Source organism: Metopolophium dirhodum, chromosome 1 (genome assembly GCF_019925205.1).
Source record: "Metopolophium dirhodum isolate CAU chromosome 1, ASM1992520v1, whole genome shotgun sequence".
NCBI lineage: Eukaryota > Metazoa > Arthropoda > Insecta > Hemiptera > Aphididae > Metopolophium > Metopolophium dirhodum.
Genome location: NC_083560.1, coordinates 125,718,801 through 125,739,839, shown reverse-complemented (window position 1 = coordinate 125,739,839; position 21,039 = coordinate 125,718,801). Strand labels below are relative to the sequence as shown.

General features: G+C 28.9%; 2 protein-coding genes across 3 annotated transcripts; both read left to right on the top strand.

The window, feature by feature from the left end:
- Positions 1–32: 32 nt before the first annotated feature.
- Positions 33–1,571, top strand: LOC132953635 (cleavage stimulation factor subunit 1-like). The gene is made up of 6 exons (XM_061026010.1): positions 33–93; positions 192–231; positions 294–444; positions 519–612; positions 669–800; positions 1,522–1,571. The coding sequence occupies exons 1-6, from the start codon at positions 33–35 to the stop codon at positions 1,569–1,571; spliced, it is 528 nt and encodes a 175-aa protein (XP_060881993.1).
- LOC132934642 (dynamin-1-like protein) lies at positions 213–20,110 on the top strand. 2 transcript variants are annotated; one of them, XM_061000970.1, is made up of 6 exons: positions 213–231; positions 294–444; positions 519–612; positions 669–800; positions 15,950–17,363; positions 19,233–20,110. In XM_061000970.1, exons 5-6 carry the CDS (start codon positions 15,978–15,980, stop codon positions 19,794–19,796), a joined length of 1,950 nt encoding a protein of 649 aa, XP_060856953.1. In that variant the 5' UTR covers positions 213–231; positions 294–444; positions 519–612; positions 669–800; positions 15,950–15,977; the 3' UTR covers positions 19,797–20,110. The 2 variants fall into 2 exon arrangements, with proteins under 2 accessions (XP_060856953.1, XP_060856952.1); XM_061000969.1 differs by lacking the exons at positions 213–231; positions 294–444; positions 519–612; positions 669–800 and adding an exon at positions 7,209–7,552.
- The last annotated feature ends 929 nt before the right edge of the window (positions 20,111–21,039 follow it).

Below are 21,039 nucleotides of genomic sequence, written 5' to 3'. Positions count from 1 at the left end.
GTGAAGAAAGCCTTTAAGACTCTTAACGTAAGATGTATAATCAAGCTTACTTTTCTCAAATTATTTTAACTGCATACAACAACATTACAGGATGTTGAACCCATAACATGTATAAGTTTTCATCCCGGTAGAGACTATATAGCCCATAAGGTTTTATGATATAAATACAGCTCAATGTTATGTTTGTTCAGTTCCTAGTAATCAGCATACTGGTCCTGTTACATCAATAAAGTATACAAAAATTATGTGTAATGTCTATTCAATTATTTGTATTGCTTATTATGATGTATTAGGTATGAACCAGGTGCCAAGTATTTTGTGTCTTCTAGTCGAGATGGTTCAATTAAATTGTGGGACGCTATATCTAATAAATGTGTTAACACATTTGAAAGAGCACATGATGGTAGTCAAGTGTGTTCTGTGACATTTACAAGAAATGAAAAGGTGAAAATGTTTATAAATATGTTTATTTTTATACACATTACTTATATTAAATAATTTTCTATTATCATTTGTAGTACATCTTATCATCAGGCAAATATTCTGTAGTGAAACTTTGGGAGTTATCCACTAGTAGATGTCTGATTGCATATACTGGAGCTGGAACAACTGGTAAACTAGTGTTTGTTTTCATTAAAACTGTATAAATAATCAATTTTTCTGAATAGGAAAACAAGTTCATCGTGCACAAGCATTGTTTAATCATACTGAGGAGTATGTCATGTTTCCTGATGAAGTCACTACATCTTTGTGCGCACGGAATTCACGCAATGCTTCTCGGCAGCAACTTTTATCTCTAGGTAATTTGTTTTGTCAAATGCATTTATTTTATTAAGAGCCATATATACAGATATTTGTTGTCTCCGTCTTACAGTGCATAACATTGCAAATTTGTGCTCAGTAGATCACGTTTAACTCAGTTAGTTTAAAAACTAGAGTGAATCGATATATTATGAAACTTGAGGGTAAGAACATTATCTGTATTTGTGTGTGAGTTTTTTACAATAATACAGTTTTTAAATGATTTATGAGCATTTCTATTTATTTATTTAATTTTGAATAAACATTTAATGTACATTAGTAAAAATAACAAATTATATAAAATATATAACTATTGGATTCATTGAAATGTACATTTTTAATTAAATAATATTTCCAACATTTCAAATTATAAATAATAATATATAGAGTATGGAATTGTTTGGTATAATAGTTAATAATTAAATTTAAAAAATGTATAATTTGGTATTATATTATTATTAAAAATTAATATGAATATAAATATTTAGTCAAAAATTATTTTGAGAATGCATCACACACTTGTGTTATTACCGTCTTATGAACGTACAAGTGTACAACATAGTAAAACTGTGATCAATTTGTGTAGTAAGCTTTAGTTATAGAGTGAATTGATCTATTGTCAAACTGAAAGGATGTTTGAAAAAATAATATCAACTTAATATTCAGATATTTAACTTTTTGTTTTAATAATAAATATTTTCCTTAATCATTTGGCTACAGATCATGAAACCCCGCTCTACCACTTTGTAAAAGTTATGGTGATTGATTAAGTAAGCTAAAACACCTTAGCGCATGCCTTTGACACTATATCCTAAATCAAAAACTGTATGGTAAAAACTAGAAGTATTTATAAACAATGCTACCTACTGAATACTGACTGTCGCTTTCTGACATTTTTTTATATTCTTATGATCAGTGGTGAACAAATGTTGGGGAGGGGGGGATTAGACAGGATAAATCTCCCCTTACGGACAAAAAAAAAAAATGAAAACTCAATGAAAAATATACACAAACTGAATATTTTAACTATAGTCTGCTTATTCTGTTGGGTGAAGCACTCCATTATTACTAGGGCTCGGATTTATATGTATTTGTATAACCAAAGTATGTATTTATACAACAAAAATATGTGCTAAGGAATTCAAAATAAATATTATAAAAAAAAAAAATAATAATAATAATTAATAATATAATAAAATGTAATAAAAAATTTATATTTAATTATATTGATTACAATTAATGACATTCATTTTTAAATTTTCAAATCCAAAAGATCGCTGATATTGTCGTAAAACGTTTATAATAATTAATAAAATAAAATAAAATGTAATAAACATTTTTTATTTATCTAGTTATCTAATTATCTTGATTACAACTAATAATAACGTGCACTTTAAAATTTTCGAATTTAAAAGATTGTCGATATAATATAAGTCATGATAACCTTTCAGTCAATCTGAACTCTGAAAAAAAGACATTAAAACAGTATAAATGTCTAAATATGTGGGAAAAAATTGAATAGTTGTGAAATATGTAAAAACATGTATTTATGACAAAATATGTAAAAATACGTAAAATCAAATATAACTCATTTTATCAAAAATCCTGTGAAACAAATTTATCACTTGCCTAAATTAGTTTATCATGTCGCAGAGAAAATATGTATTTACATATAAATCCGAGCCCTAATTACCTATGTATATAATTTAATCCTACCGACCTCTCCCTATAAAAAAATTGAATGTACCCGTGTATTTAATTACCTACCTTGTTTTTATTCATGAGCTTATTAAAACTATAGTACTATATATTTTGTATGTAATATATTTTTTAATTTTCTATTATTTTTAGATAGAGCCATAGAGCGTATACTGAATTCGTGACTTTCAGCTGAAGTTCATAATATTGTAACAATTAATAGTTTTGTATTTATTTGAATATATATTTTTATACATAGTTATAGCTATAGATTTAAAAAATAATATATGAAAGATTACTCAGTAATTTGATATGCACAAGTACTGTGCCCTTTCCCCTGGAATTGTTTGTGTCAATACTGAGTAAATTTGAGTAATTATACAATAATCTATATTCTATAAGAACGGTAATTTTTGTTTGTAGTACGGTAATTTTTTCATATTTCCCCCGATGACTAGACAACAAACATTGGTATTGCGACGTCGACGACGACGGCTACCGTGATTCTGAATTTAATATAAATTTCCATTGAAAAGTTCTCACTTTTTCATTTATAATTTCTAAGTACGGTTTTGATGATTTTTACAAAAGCACGTTCTACACAATATTTCTGATGTATTGGAGTGTACTGGGAGTTAGTTGATGCATTAGAAAATTAGTTATGTCGTATAACAAATTTACCTGTATTTTACACAGCCAAAGTTATCCTTTTTATGTGGTGAAAATCTCGTTTCTTAGTTATGAGTTATGACTGTAGCCTTCTCGGTTCTTTTCCGCGCTAAACAGTTTTTGCCATGTTGTACATTTGTAAGACGGAGACAACACATGCGGATGTAGCGTCCTCTTAAATAGGCAACTCCTGCTTCGATATACCTACTATACACACACCGTCGTGCAGTATTTTTTTTTTTTTTTTACTTGGCCGGATTAAAAGATAAAAGTTAAGCGTTCAAATTAATTAATTTGTTTTAATTTCTGCATTCATACTTAATTATTATCAAAAAACACACACTTATGTCATGATTATTTAACGAACTAAAGAGAATATCAGCACACCATTTATTTTCTGACTCTGACCCACACGGCCACATGAAACATAGCAAATGTATGTTTGGCAAAACCAACCCTGTGTGGTTAGGTACTTTTAATATTAGGTCGGGGCTAGAGCCCGGCATTAGAGTGAGTGAATTTACCTATTATCAAGGCAAATAACAAAAATTGTACGGGAAAATTTAAGACATGTAGATTATTTATAAAATATTAATATATTTTAATTTGTTTTAAAAAAATATTGAATATACGTTAAAACTTAAAAAACATAAATAAGTACCAAGTTGCAACAAACTTTCAATCAAAATTGTACAATACTATAGATTACTAATAATCGTAGGCAGTGGCGTGGCGAACTAAAAATTTTCCAGAGGCCAGTTACAATTATCCCAAGTGACCCAAGTATTTATGCATAATAATGTATTAATGTAATATAAAAAGTTATATTTCAGATCGTTATTCACTAGTTCACTACCTATTGAGAATATCAAATTAAATTTACTAGGGGATCCACTGGCTACCACCCACCTCTCTATAAGAAAAATTTCAGAGGCCAAGGTCTCTGAAATTACCGTTCACCACGCCACTGCCCGTTGGTTGGTAACGATCTGCTGTTCATTAGGTGTCTAGTCTTTAAATATAATATAATAAATACTATTAGGCAAATATATTTTAGGGCAAGGGATGTTGTAGCATACTAGCATCCCAGCCAGTCCGCGCCTTCAAACGTGTAGGTATTGGGATATATTTCAATAACGATTACTCCTATTATAACTGTTATGTTTAACATCCATATTAACCATAATATTATACATCTTATCTATAAAAATCCCGTGTCACGTCTTTGTCCGGAATAAACTCCGAAACTACTGGACCGATCTTGTTATATTATATTTTGTGAATAAGCAAGAAGCAATACTGTACCTACTATTATTATAAAATATAATTGATTACCTACGTGTATAGGTAAGTTATAACTTATTAGTTATTAGTATACAGTATTATAGTATTACAGTACTATTCAGTATACATTATATTATACCTTATTTACTTGTTAGGCGGCTCTCACACCGAAGCAATAGGCAACGAGCAACTAGCAATCGTCGATAAGCAATAATATTGCTGATTGATTAATCTCGTAGAAAATAATTAGTTGTTTCACATGATATTTTGTATAGGTACATTTTCGTTTATGTACCTACCTACCTGATTACGTACTACTTATTTTTATCACTATTACAGTACCTAATATACCTATATAGGTAGTAGTGAAATAATTAACATGGTTTAAAACTTGTATTATTTTATATTTAATATATTGATGATAGAAATATGTATCATTATTACGTTGCAAATAGTTGGTGTACCTATGAATTATTATAATTATATTATTTACCCGCATCTGTGATTGTAGTTACGAGGATATATTAATATTTAATACCTATATTATATTATAATATATTGAGTATATTTAATTAAATTTTAATTGTACAAAAATAGGTTTATTTTAAAGTTTTTATTTTGGCATGTTGTAAAATTGCCAATTGGTATTCTTCAAACTAACGATAGAACATAGAAAATGGAAATAATATTAATTTTCGAGTCTCAAGCGATCCCCACCATTTTTGTCATACAAGTATACAACATTTAGTTAGTTGAGTGTTATTCCTTTAAATACGAGACCGTACTACAACCTTTTCGACACTCATTCATCGTGCCCACACGACTACAGTAAGACAAGTATCTGCAGTAACCGATTAGAACCGTGAGTAATTAACTTTATTTTTAATGCATACCTACTTATCATTTTTAAAATGTTCTTAAAATTAATGTGCAGTCCCGCCCGACGTTGTCCAGGCCAAATATGTGTATTTTTAATAAATTTATTTATATAAAACTACAAAATGTATATACCATATTTCTTCTAATTATAATATTAATATGATATGTAACAAATTACAAACGTTTAAAAAAAAAATGTCTTTTTTCGTATGCTAAAAAAAATTATGTGTGAGCTACCCTTTATACCTATCTACAGCACTTATGAGTTAAAAAATCTAGCTGTATACACCCTCCAATTTTCAAGTAATAATCTATTGAAATAACTTTAATTGAAAACGGTCCAGTCATTTTTTGAGGCTATTAACTTCGGGTAAACCAACATCCAATTTTAGTTGTATAACCTGATTTTTCCGCGAAAAAATGAAAATCTACAATATTTATAGATTATAATATAATATATAAGTGTATCCTGGTTTTGGTGTACCTACCTAGGTTTTGATGTACCTCAGTTCACAGATAAATTTGGGTAGCTGTGCGAACTAAATCGACCAAGGTGAACAATTTATTTGTGGTGGATTGGGTATAGAACTTGGTATAAATCGAACGTGGTTCAAACTAATTTTTAAACATTCCTGATATCTCCAAGAACTATTAGAAATTTTCACAAAATCGGTCAAGTAGTTTTTGAGAACTTATATTATAATAGCTACAATAATATATATTCAACTCTCATATTTTTTTTAAGATATAATTTCTCTATTCGAAACCATAAGCATGCGATGATTAGATGGATAATTTTACCTCAGCTGCCAGAGAAACTAGCTAATGGCAAACTTTTAAAATACTAATTTTTACTAATTATTTCTCCTATAACCAATAGCAACCCATTAATAAACAAAAATGTCTATGATAGCATAAATCTCAAAATACCTGTTTGAGCACCTCTTCGGGTTGAACTAACTTCCAGGTTAATATTACGATGATAATCACATAAGCCATAGTGATAGTACCATATGACAGTTAATAATAATGAAATAAAACAATAATATTGTTTAAATTATTTTTAAAAAAAACGGAGAAATTATTATTCCCCCCCCCCCCCCCCCCCATGTACCTATCCTTTCTCCGGCCCTGAGTCTATATAGTACACATTTTCACATTTTTCATCAATCTTATTTTTAAGTCTATCACAGATTTATATTACAATCTGTGATTTTTATTGCACCTGTAATGTACGTGTTATCGTCTGAAAAGTGTGGTGAAATTTTTGTTTTATACCTACCTAATTATTATGAAAAATTGTTTTGATAATTATCGATAATCGACTCGTCTAATCAAATTTTGAATGAATCTTACGTTCGTGTGAAAGGATAGGTATACGTAATACGGTATACCTAAAATGTTTTTATTTTATTTATTTTAAGTGTAGGTAATTATATTTTTATATTCCCCGCAAAAGTAAATAATTGGATTTTATATTATAATAATTATTTTACATGAAGGTTGACCAGTATTGGACACTAGCATAGTAGCATAGGTATTAAAATTAAAAATAGTAAAGACTTTATAAATTATTATGATACGATTATCTAATACTAGAAAATAAAGTCACGATTATAATATCGTTATTATTTTTTTTATAATATAGTTTTGTATAGTCGTGTTTCGTAAATTAAACACAATAACGCAGCTATATACACAGGCTGAACGGCATAATCCCTATTTTTTCATTCGTCGATATTTTAAGATACTATCGATTTCCCCGATGACAGACAACGTCTCGACGGCGATCATTACAGTGATCCATATCGGTCATAACAACCTAACCAAACTTGCCCAACGGATTCTTCATTCTTAAACCGTGGCAGTATCGCCATTCGCCATTATCGGTCGTTAGGCATACCACGCGCTCTCCAGTACTTTGACACTTACTAAATACTATAGTCACTATAGCCAGTGTTCAACCTTCAACGGTTATTACTTATGCTGGTGCTAGCTTCTATCGTTTCTACTCCCTTCATCACTCGGCCATCGTGTGTTGTCTCCTGCAAGTTATAGTAGTTTTTGTATTTCTTCAACGCAGCCAAAGTCCGTTCGTACGTGGAAGAGGCACCTAAATTGTTTTATATTATACTTAATTACTTATTCGTCCCAACGCATCATCTCGCTATCGTCTTCGTAGTTTTCGACTGCCTTTGAACAGCTAAAATTTATATTATCCGTGAGTATAAAATATATAATAATATAATATGTAGTGTATAATATATAGATGTATAATAATATAATATACCTACCCTACGTCTGTAATTTAATAGCTGGTAGATAGTAAAAATAATAGTAGCTTAATATATTAATCTGCAACACATAAAATATATTATAAAATATTGCTGACTGCTGGAAATTACAAAATTTACAATTACCTATAATTTGGGTAGGTGCCTATATTAAATAATCTTACATTATACATTAATCCATTCCACCACCTTATGAATTTATATTTTTATGATTTTCAATTAATTGGAGATTCAAGTACCTATTTAAATTTATATTAAAACCTTATTAAAAATACTTTCACTAATTCTATTATTAAAATTGTATTATTTTAAATAATGTCTTATATGAATTATGATTTTTAAAAGTTAAAGATTATTATAATAACATAAATTTGGTAGCTAGGTTCGTACCTATGATAATTTATCTATTCAACTTCAAAAAAATTGCAGGTGTATTTTAGAGAAATGCATTAAAATAATGTTAAAGGCTCAGTCAAACAGTGAGCGGGCTGCCATAGTGGACGGGTAGTGAGTACGCTGACCGCGGCGGGCAACGGTCGGTTGTATTATTTTACAGTGCCCCCGCGGGCAGACCGCTTTCTGTTTGACTGAGCCTGAGATTGTTCTCACCTAAGCAACTTGCAACTGCAACTCGATCGTGCAACTCGTTGTGTTGCAGTCGAGTTTAAATTGCGTTGCGTTCAGTTTTCTCATTGAACGAATTATTTACCTACTTTGCAACTGCAACTGTTTTTTTTTTATTATTATGTTGTTTAGTGAGTGTTATATCCTCTCAGTAGTCAGTTGTCTCCCAGTGTATCAGTGACCAGTGTATCTCAACTCTCAAGTAGTGAAGTCAGTAATATAATATTTTTGGCAATTAAATATGTCTTCATCTGAGGATGACGTTGTTGTTGCCTACTTATACATAAAAAAAAGAAAGAGGCAAAGAAAGAGGCGGTTTTGGATTCATCTACACTATATTAGAAATGTGTGCTACAGTACATTTATTGTTTCAAAAGAGTTGGATCAAGATCCAGAAAAATTGATCTTATATCATACAAACATGAATGTTGCTCGATTTGTTGAACAAAAAAAATGTTTCTCTCTTGCTCATTAGTCATAATACAAATGTGTGAATTTTAAAAACAAATAAAAACTAACGGTGGTAACTAGTACGCAACTGGAGAAAAAACCGTGCATGTCGAGTTGCTTTCAATCGATTGCAAGTTTCATGCAAGTTTGATCGCTTTTCGGTCGAGTTGCAACCAGTGGGAACATGTTCGTTAATTTGCTTGTGCTCCATTGCGTTGCAGTTACGTTGCAATCGAGTTGCGGTTGCAAGTTGCTTGGGTGAGAACAATCTCAAGTCAGTTTTTCAAATTTTCCACAATTCTATAAAATTTGAAAATTAAATTTTATATTATAGTTGCCAGTTCAATTATAAGACTTTTCCACTAATCTACTACCTGATACCTATTTTTTTTTGGTGAGGGGGGGTTGATAGGGTGTATTGTATCGAACAAAATGACTTTACGGGAATAACTCTAAAACTTTGTAGAATTATAGGATATTGATGACTATTTTTTTATCTGAAAGAAGAAGACTTCCTACAGCCCGCATCGATCTCTGATTTCGTATTTTATTTCAAATAAATGTATTTAAAAAATGCTTTTTATCTTGTATTTTTTTTAGACATATTATCAAGTTTGAGAATAAAATATTGAAAAACAGAGATTGATGCGGTCTATAGAATATTTCCCTCTGGCAATTAAAAAAAAAATTATGAAATTTGGTTGATTCTACAAGGTGGTATCGTTATTCCCAGAGAGTGTATTTTTGAGGACAAAATGGTATTGGCACCGGGCGTCTTAAATATTTAATTAATTGTATAATAATGGGTCGGTTTTAATGTGCGCGGTATAATATACTATATACACGCTCCACACTCCACGCGCCGTGTAATCCTGGCTTTACAAGTTACAAGTTCGTAACATACTAGCATAGTAAATTTACATTTTAGCTTCATTCATTTCATTATTAGAGTGAATCTACTTATTATGCAGTGGCGGCTCGTGGGTTTTTAATGAAGTAGTGCACAATGCACATCTAAAAAAAATATAGCTAATATCATATATATTATAAATTGTGTTAAATAATTGTTTACAAATTTTAGTTATTCACCAATTAGCTTTTATTTTGTTTATATTTTTAAAAAGAAACACGATTGTTGTTTTGAATTTCCGTTAATGATAGACCAACATTGTCAGCTGATGCCTGATAATCGGAATATAATAAACGAATAAGAGTAAAAATAAATTATAATGCCTATGCCGACGCGCAACAGCGCGGCGACGTCGAAAATAATTCACTGAAAACAATTTAATCGGTTATGTGCACATCAATTCCATTATAACGCGGGTTGGGTGTTTCGACTTGTTTTAATTTTTACACTGTACAAATGTGCACTACTGCACCACTATAATACACGCCGTTCCGTCGCGGACAACCCGCCCGGCTGTTTGGCCATCGAAATATAATATTTTCATAATATTCTGAATTATGTCTTTTTATTATTAAAAATAATCTTAATAACACTATAAGTATTTAGTTGTATTATTATGATTTATGTTTTCAATTTTTCTTTTTCAATTCAGCTTTTAAATTATTTCATATTATGTTACAAAATTCGAAATTTTTTAATTTAAGTCTAAATAAATAGATATTTATTTTATATTTTCCCATCTCTATAACAATTTAATTTTAGTTGTCGCGTAGTCTATATAGACTGTTTAGCTCTCGCACCCACCAAGCGTGATAAACACTGGGGTCTGGAAGTAATTAACAGTTTATCACTATAAAAATAATTATTAAGAGGATGTTAGCGCACTATTTTTTTCTCTCTCTGGCCCACACGCAACATAGACAAAACACATTTACGCAGAATCATTTTGTCTATGTTTTTAAGTAATCTTAGAATAAAATCACCCATTACAAAAAATATAGAGAATAATATTTTAGAGGGAATGCCGTATCGATTTTATATTTTATTGTTATTTGATTTTGTATTCGAATTTCAAAACAAACAAAAAAATGTTTCACATTTAATTGACGTTTAAAATTGTTTTGAAACAATATTTAGACAAATCGATGTCATTCCCTCAAAAATATTATTCTCAATCTTTTTTGAAATGGGTGATTTTTCTCTAAAATTACTTAAACCAAAAAAAAGCGATCCTGCATAAATTCGTTTTGTATATGTTACACATGGGTCAGTGAGAGAAAACAAATAGTGCGCAGACAACCTTTTGCCTTTTAAGAGAAATTAATTTTATTTCTTTTATTGTATTGTACGTTATGATTTATGTTTAGGCTTGGAGTATAATATAAATGCTAATATGGAGAAAAAACTATGTCGTTCAAACGTTCAGTTACTATAAATACTACTTGGGTACTTGGGGACAAATTATTTCACTACGTGACAATATAATTGTGTCCTTTAGTAGGTATACCACAAGGGCTGATCCAGAAATTTTCTAAAGACATTTCGAGGACATTTAATTATATTGATCTTCGATTTTTTGTCAAACTTTCCATTTAAGTTAAAATTGTATAATGATAAAAATAAATGAATATTCTTTAAATACTACATACTTACTATAAATGTATTACCAACTTATCATTTCTAAATTCTGATATGTTCATCTTTACTACATTTCTATTTTATAAGTTGTTTAATGTTTTGTATTAACTTATATTCAAATAAAATCACAGTTTAATTCAAATGTAAAATTTTATTTTATACTATTCAAAAATAAAACAAAGCAGGAAATAAAATTGTTCTTACTATTATTATAATTTAAAATCCAATTTTCTATTTTTATCATTAGCAAATCTATTAATGATATTTTCAATATTATTATGAATATTTATATTTTTGTGAATGTATAACAAAGCTAGACCTGTTAAACTTTCCTCGCTCATTCTAGATCTTAACCATGTTTTCAGTACACGTAGTGAAGAAAAGCTCCTTTCTGTTGTTGCAACAGATATTGGGAGAGTGATTAGGATTTTAATTAATAAAGACAATACTGGAAAATAGTCACAATCAAGTTTAAAAATGTTATAGCTGATTTTATTGTTGTGCGGTTAGTACCTATCTGATTTAAATTTATCTTCCAATAGACTTAATTCTCCTCTGAGTTTTTGTTCTATTGAAAATGTAGACTCACCAAATAACAGACTATATTGACCAGATATGTCTTTAATTAATTAATTAAATTGTTCAGTATTTTTGAGACATTTCATGAGATTTTATGGCATCAAAAAATTAAGATTAAAGCATTGCATATTATTATTAGAAAACCTATTATAAAAATCATTTCATCTAGTATAGCCGTATAGGAATATATATTTATATTCTCCAGTAACCTTGACTTGACGATCGGACGATAACGCCATAACGACCGTCGTTGCCTGAAAATATGTTGAATGTAATATTTATTTTTAGATTTAATATAAAATATTGATCACAATAATAGCAAAAGTAAACATGTCGAATGTTAATCTACATATAACCGTCGCGGCCGGCGATTCGAGGTATAAAAAAGCGTCTTACTGCCTTACACAATTAGTATTTTTGGAAACATTTTTTACAACTAAATACGCGCGCCACCCCCTGGATCCGCCACTGGACTATACCAGTTAAAATAGCCACTGCCATTGTCCCCAAAACACGACACTATTCAACTTATTACAAACCAGACACGTACACTAAAATAAACGGTAGGGGGTCATACTTCATAGTAGATTTTTTTTGGGGGAGGTCATAATCTAAAAAATATAATTAAGTTACAAAACTATTAATTTTCGGCGTTTTTCGGGTTTGTCCCCCCCCTGTATACGTGTTACAAACTACTACATAATATGATACTAAATCGAAATATTTCTTAGTCATTATTCTTACTTGATAATTTGTAAATGTTGTTCTGACTATCGGATGGAAAATAAACTATTAAATTAAATTAAATTGTTGCCTCATTTTTCATTTAACATTAAATAACATTTCACATTTATACTAAAAATAACACGATATAATATTGCGTTCATCCGTTCGTTGACTATGAGAGGGATGCGGGCATAGGCCTATGGCTAGTCATCAATGATAGGTGATCATATAGATTATAGATATAACTGAGAGAGAGAGAACATAAAGTAGTGAAGGAGCACCGCATATGGATTATACATTTAACTACTTTGTTTCTTTTCTTGCCAACTCTATATCATACCCTTTACTTCTCTTTCTAAGCGCTGTCCATTTATTAATAGGTCTACGGGCGCGAGTATAGCCGTAGAGAGAAGCAATCGGAACGAAAATAGAATACCTAAGCTGATAACGAAAATAAAATAGGAATATTGTGTGTTAGCCGGCAATACGGGTGTCACGGCCACCCTTGGTGAGAACATTGTCTGTGTTTCATGCGTCGTCGGTATTTTACAATAATTCAGTTTTTAAGCGATTAACGAGCATTTTTAAATTGCAGTATTTTGTATACCTACCTACGCAATACTGGCTAAAAAATGTATCTATCGATTCTATCGTAAAATACAGTCATACGAACTTATGTTATTACAATTTACAATTAAGTTTCTTGATAGGACAATAGGTTGATTCACTTTAATTTTTAAAATCACGATTATTAAGAACTTCATAATTCTTTATAACTTATAATCCCTAGGTATTTTTTTATCTTGGTTTCTAAGTTATGGCCGTTGGAAGTTTGACGTATCTATGGTATTGGCGGATGGCGTACTATCCCTCAATTAATTATAATTTATAATATTTACTCTTACCAGTAACTAAACAAGATATTGACTGGAGCCGGCAGGCGTAGTGAGTCACTTTACTTTAAATATATATCTTAAATCGTGGTTTATCAACTTTTCACACTGTAACTGGTAAGGTTACGAGAGGCCAGTAGGATCTCAAATTGTTCGACCATACCGTTCACACAAAAATAATTCCAAGAATAGTTATTATAATATATTAGTTGTAGGTACCTATAGCATAAAGAATATGTTAAGAGCGTTGTGCGAATGCGTATAAACGCAGCATTCAAAACTTTCTTAGGCTATAATTTCAAAACTAAGTTCGACAGCCAAATTCTGACTCACTATCGTTTTCAGTATAACTTACTATATAAGTTTAAAAAAAAAATTGCCAAATAGGGTTCTAGTAAAGTAACAAAGTTCCATTAAAGTTAATTAATGTCCTCCGATTTTAATTTTGAAAAAAACTCTATATTATAATAGGGTTGCTTATATAATATGTATATTCTGTTGTATATTATAAATATTAAATATAGTCTGTGTTTTCTACCAAAATATCCCTATTATATTCTTACTGTATCGATTATCCTAATTCCTAATCATTGGATAACAATTCTGGAAACATATTTGAATTTGGTAAAAATAAAGTAGGTGCCCACTATAATTATGTTATTGGCGGTATTATGAACTATAGTAAGTAGTAAATAGCATCGTTTAATTTTATGAATTATATTTGTATGTGTTAAAGAGGTTACAGTATAGAGCATGGGACGTTTGGCGTGAATAGTTTAAAATGTTTATTTTATTATTTTCCACATTGGGATTTTCAATTTTGTCTTGTTGTGTCAAAAACTTGAAAATGTAATACATAGTTCCTCATATTTCATAAGTTGTAATAATAGCAGTTCAAAAATATTAAAGATATTTAAGTGCAGTTTTTTTAAAAGCATTTAAAGTTTATATTTTCACAAAATGCATCTAAGACCGGGGCTATACACGGCGTATTCCGCTGCGTTTTAAACGCATCGAAAAACGCTGCGGAATACGCCGTGTACAGCCCCGGCCTAAGTCACATACATTTTAAAATTATTTTTTTGTTAAAAATGTATGAACTGTTTGATATTATATATAAAGCTTTCAATTCTATAACTATGTTTTTCATAAGTAGTTCATACTGTACCCAAGTATTCTAAATATTATAAATACAGTTTTAACTTTTTTTTTAACTCAAATTATGACGACACTTTTTTTTATTTAAACAAAGAATAAAAATTTTAGTTATTTGGTTATAATTTAAAAATATTATTATCAAATATTAATTCAATCGACTGTATTACTAGTAATGTCTAATAGTAAAATAAATTACCTACTTAATAGCAATAATATCATAAATTATTCTTAGTAACACAGGCTGACATATCTTCTATCTTTTTTACAATGATTTTATATCATGGAATTCAAATTTAACGCATCCATTACATTTACAGTGACCCCATACGATACCTAATGTTCTGCAGAAATAAACCCACTTGCCCATATTTTTAACCTTCAGTAAGAGCATTTTATAAATTTTTAACTATAAAATAATTTGCAAATTTTTGTGACTGATGTATTTTAACTTAAAATGCTTATAAAAAAATATTGCGTCTATGTATCTTAAATATTTTTTAACTGCTACTGTAACAACTTATGAGGAATCTTGTTTTACATTTTACAACTTATTTTATTTTTTAAATTATCACAGAAACATCCAAAAATATTAAGAATTATATAATGTAATGTTTGAATTTTTAAATTAAGTTGGCTGTTACTTGTTAGTGGCTACTAAGGGGCTACTAATTAAGGGAAAACATTTAGCCAATGTACATCTTCTTGTCGCCTTCCACGGTTTTTGTGTTCATTGTAAATGATCATTAGGGTGAGTGTGGATTCTATATCGCCCACTGTTAGCAGACAAAGTGAGAACATTCTATCGCACACACAATTTTACAGTTATTTTTTGAGGAAACTGTTGGAAATATTATATCCAATAAGTATATCAGTCTTTCAATTTTTTTTAAAGTAATATATTTTGAAAATGTTCATGTACAATTATAATATTAGTATTTTGAAAAAGAAAGTATTAATTATTACAATATTATTATTATATATACGATATATTCATAGTTTGATCATAAACTATTATTGTTTAATAATTTGATATCTACTATTTACTAAAATATACCATAATGGTATCATTAATATAAAACTATACTCTGTCCAGCGAGAGAACGCACCGATACTGTGCATCCTCCCTGTGTCACCTTGCTATCAAAACCGGTTCCCCTATGACAGGGTATTGTGTGAGTGAAACAGTTTGGTTCGGTGCGTGGCAGACTATAGAAATAATAATTGATGTATATGGGGAAGATCTCTTGTGTGTACTATGTAATAACAGCAAAACTAAGAACTAATTTTAATAATTGAAAAATTTGTAAATTAAACAATTCAATAACAACAATATTTTTTTATTTTAGGTTGTGTTGATCAAAATTTTACTATACTATGATGGAATCATTGATTCAAATCGTAAACAAGCTACAAGATGTATTTGCTGTGATTGGTGAGCATAAAATTGACTTACCTCAGATTGTTGTCGTCGGATCTCAGAGTTCGGGAAAGACCTCAGTCCTGGAAAGTTTGGTTGGTAAATCTTTTTTACCTCAAGGTATGGGTATTGTAACTCGTGCTCCACTTATACTGCAAATGATTAGGTATTCCAAAGCAGACCTAGAGGACATGATAAAATTAACAAATAATCATAATATTAAATATTGGGCATCTTTTCGTCATAAACCTGGTAAAATTTATGATAATTTTAATGAAGTAAGATTTGAAATAGAAAATCGGACCAACGTTCTGGCTGGTGCTAACAAAGGCATTACCCATGAGCCAATTGTACTCAAAGTTTTTACTCCTTCATACGATCTTACATTTGTAGATTTGCCTGGTATTACAAAAGTACATGATGAACCTGAAAATATCGACAACCAATTACAAAAGCTCATATTAAAATATGTGCAACAGCCAAATTCAATAATTTTAGCTATCGTAACTGCAAATACAGATCTAAGTACGGCGGAAAGTTTAAAAATTGCTAGAGAAATGGATCCAGAAGGTGTAAGGACAATAGCTGTGGTGACTAAACTAGATCTCATTGACAAAGGTACAATTCAAGATACTACTGATCTTCTCTGTGGTCATAGAATTCCTGTGAAACTGGGCATAATTGGAGTGGTCAATAGAAGCCAGAAAGATATTAACAACAATAAATCGATAAAAGAAACGGTAAAAAGTGAAAAAGAATTTTTGAAATTAAACTACCCTGATATATACAAAAATCATGGTAACAAAGTGTTAACTAAAAAACTACAAGACATTTTGGTAAGACATATAAAAGAAACTTATCCAATATTGCTAAAAAAATTAAACGACTCAAAAATAAGACTACAAAAACAGTTAAGAATATTAAAAACACCCGACAGCAAGGTATCGTTTGTACTAGACTTATTTAATGATATAAATAAGTCATATTGTGACACCATACTGGGAAACAAAAAATATATTTCCGATAAAATAGTTATGGGTGGTGCTAGAATTGTACAAATAATTAATGAAGAATATTTAGAAAAAGTGTATAATATTGATCCTTTACTCAACTTATCTAAAGAACAGATAAGAATTATTTTACTGAACACAGTCGGATTTACCAACAGTCCATTTGTTAATCTAAAAGCCTTGGAGTATATGATAGGCAGACAGCTGAGTAACCTAATTGCACCATCCTTGTCCACTGTGGACTCTGTACGTGTGGAGATGCTGAAAATGTATGATTCAATTGATGAAAATATTTTACAAATATTAAAAAGATATCCGAGGGTGAATTCTGATGTAAGTATGATTTTAACAGGTATGATATGAAATATTATTTAGGATCTAAACCGAGAATAGTTGATAATCTAAGGAGGGATTCATTCTTATACTGCTTTGAATAACAAATTTTAAATTTATAACCATTTTCAATTTCCATTTTTTATTGAAACATAAATTTGCATTTTTGTATTTTGACTAAAAAGTGAAAATTAAAAATTTTTTATCTAGTCATAATTTTAATACTTTTCTTCAATTAAAAATATATAAAATAAATAAATATTTCACTCCTCCTTTTTTACGTTTCATCCAATCTTGCATCTTTACGGGGAGGATATAGGGGATGGATAACCTTTTTTTTTACTAATTTAGAATTTATGTTCATATGAGTATTTCTATAATATGGAAAAAAAACATTCTGAGTAGTTACTTGGCAGAGTTGGCGTACAAATATTTAAAACTTAAAACAACGAGTAACGTCAATAACAGCAATAACAATTAATTCTGATCAAATAACTATGGGATATTATTCTAGTTTCTAAATATTTAAACTTTATTATGTACAATCAATATAATTTAATATAATAATGCTCATTATTGTTTGGAAGATCACGTTATTTTTATATCACGGCATTTTTATTTTAGATTTTTCAAGGTTATTGTTGTCTACTGTCTAATTATCTACTGTGATAGTGGGACGTAAGCGTCAGGCATTGATTTTCTTTCAATTTCAGTTTAATATACCTATTAAATGTTAAGTAATATCGGTTAATAGTTTAATACTATAACTATATATAATAATATAGTTTATTATACTGATCTTACAAAATAATGTAAATTTCTGTACCTAGTCAACAGTTATCTATTCCTACTTTAAAGCGTATGTTTATTTTATCTGTAACAAATTATAAGTTATAAGTGTCTAATAGTTATACTTTTAAACTGTTATAACATAACATATGAATGAATAGTGTTTAATAGATAATACATTTAAAATGTAAGATATTTATTGCTGTATAATATTATAAATAATAAAATGAAAAATTATGTTTAAAGACCACATAATTATACTTGAAATTGACATTTTAAATTTCTTTTTCCACCTTAGGTACTATATTTTTTTAAATATTGTTCAATGTATTCAGTTTTAGGAATTAGTATTTTCAACTCTTTTTCCTCTTATAAATTCACTGTTTTCAATTCAATTCTCACTATTTGTTATAAATTATACAACTCTAGTCATCAACTGCCGTGTATGGCATCAAATTATTATTTATTTAAGGCTGTTTGAAAGCAAACTATTTTTAAGGAGTCGGATTTAGGCAATATTTTATATCCACTGTGAGTGTTGTATGATTGTGTATTTGTGTGTGTTGTTACTAGTGACTGGTCATTAGTGTGCATGAGTTCTCCAAATGCTTTATGTGATGAAAGATAAATTACAGCTAAGATTCTGTGAAATCCTTAACATACACACGAAAGTCACACATCGCTATTTTGCGATAAAAAAAGTTTCAACATGATAGTTCACAAGAAGTGGAAGAAAAGTTCACTCAGTAACCAAAAGCCTGATTTTTAATTTTGAAAACCTATTTGAATTCCTTATTCTCTTATATCGTATAGTTTAATTAGTACCTGACAAATTTTTTTTTCTAATTCAATTTTTTTTTCAAAATTGAAATTAGACTTCTGAAAGTAAATTTATTTTTTCTTCCATTTATTGGTCTAAAATCTAGCCGCTTTTAAGAGCCTTTATAAATTACAGAAAAGACTGATAAAATGGTTAAATTATCCAATATTATGTAATAACTACAATTATTTTTTAACACATGTTTAATAATAATAATACATAACATTTTGTTTTGAATAATTATTTATATTTGATTTCAGGTAAGAAATGTCCTTATTACAATTTTGGATGAAAATCTTACAAATTTGAAAGAATCTATAATATCCCACATTGAGACTTACCAGACATGTTTGAATATAACCAACCCATTGTTTTTGTTAAAATTAGTCCGCTCATCTAAAGTTAAGTGCAATACAGTGGATTTTAATGGTACATTACATGATGTTCTTAAAATTATTGATGATGATGATGATTATGATGATGATGATGATAATGATGGGTCAAATGACGCAGACAAAACTATTGAAATTTCAAAACAAGTTAAGATACATAAACGCTTAACTTATTGTTATTTTGAATTTATCAGAGAAATCTTAGGGGACTTTGTACCAAAGATAATACAACATAAAATGGTGAATTTAGTTTTGGACAATTTTGAACTTAATTTGAATGAAAAAGTTTTTATACCTTACGTATTGAACCAGTCGTTTGATGAAGTATTAGTTGAAGAAGATGGAATTGTAGAACATCGTATAAAAGTTAAGCAGTTATTCGATGCGGTAAATAAAGCATTACAAAATATGATAGATATTCAATGTTTCTGATTAATATTTAAAAAATACAGTTAACTATATATTATAAGATTTTTTATTAATGTGTAATTATGCTAATTGTTCTATGACGATATTTAAGAGCATAAAAATTAATTTTATATTTTTTTTATACTATTTGATATTATAATATAAGAACAAAAAAAATAGTTTGTATTGGTTTATTATTTTTTCAAGTCATGAAAAATTTCAATTAATACTTTTTTGCTTTTTTTTGTTATGCATTTTAATATAATTTTCTCTGATACATTTTATAATGTTAAACAAGTTTTATTTTTATTTGTATTATTTATTGTAATATTTAAACAGCAAAGAATTAGCAACCTTATATTTACTTATTTAATTTTGTTTAGATACATCAATTGACAATAATATATCATATTGATATATAATTTAAATCATTTTTAAAATCATGATTAATAATTATCATAGTATATTCATATCTCTTATCTCTAATACACTTGAGGTTCATGCGTTTTTGCGAAGCCTGTCCTGGACTAACAGAAAGACAGTCAAATGTATCTGTGTTCCATCAGACTTCTATACTACACTAGATAAGGAACTCCTATAAAATTTATATTTTAGATTCTGAGTGGATTGAGAAAGCTAGTGGTTTTACAATGGTGTTTATTATTTTTTTTTTTATTATTCTGTACAAAAAATTTCTACCAGAAAGAGTGCTTTGATTTCAACATACAATTCCTTATCTTTTAGAAAACTGGATCACAATGGTACTTTAGAGATCATTTTTTGATTATCTCTATAGTTTTTTAATGCCATGGGAAAAACTACCGACAAATTATGAAAAACCGCTAAAAATGGGATTTTAATATCTAACGCTTTGTTTATCACCATAGTAATATTGTAATATTAATTCAACGTACAGGCTATAATAAATAATAATGTATAAAAAATCCAAACTGACAAACTGTTTCCGCTCAGAATCGTTTTTCTTATACAATGATATTATGTTATGGAATTCAATTTTAATATAATCCTTTATACATTGACCCACTTGTAACCTACTGTACAGCAGAGCGATATCCACTTACCCGCTTTTTTTTCCATTAAGCACAAATGTTTAAGATCGCTATTTTGTCAGTGAGCAAAACATTTCATTTATTTGTTATATAAAATGTATTAGGAATAACATCGTTTTTAATGGTAAAATAAAATAATAAATTGAAATGCTCTATGTAAAATATATATATATTTTTTAAAAACAACAGGTATAGAA

Excerpts from the sequence above, each read along its gene's own strand:
- LOC132934642 (XM_061000970.1), top strand. The coding sequence starts at position 15,978 with ATGATGGAATCATTGATTCAAATCGTAAACAAGCTACAAGATGTATTT. Across the intron at positions 17,364-19,232 it reads ATCCGAGGGTGAATTCTGAT|GTAAGAAATGTCCTTATTAC; the intron begins GTAAGTATGATT and ends ATTTGATTTCAG.
- LOC132953635 (XM_061026010.1), top strand. The coding sequence starts at position 33 with ATGTATAATCAAGCTTACTTTTCTCAAATTATTTTAACTGCATACAAC. Across the intron at positions 445-518 it reads CATTTACAAGAAATGAAAAG|TACATCTTATCATCAGGCAA; the intron begins GTGAAAATGTTT and ends TATCATTTGTAG. Across the intron at positions 801-1,521 it reads GCAGCAACTTTTATCTCTAG|ATCATGAAACCCCGCTCTAC; the intron begins GTAATTTGTTTT and ends ATTTGGCTACAG.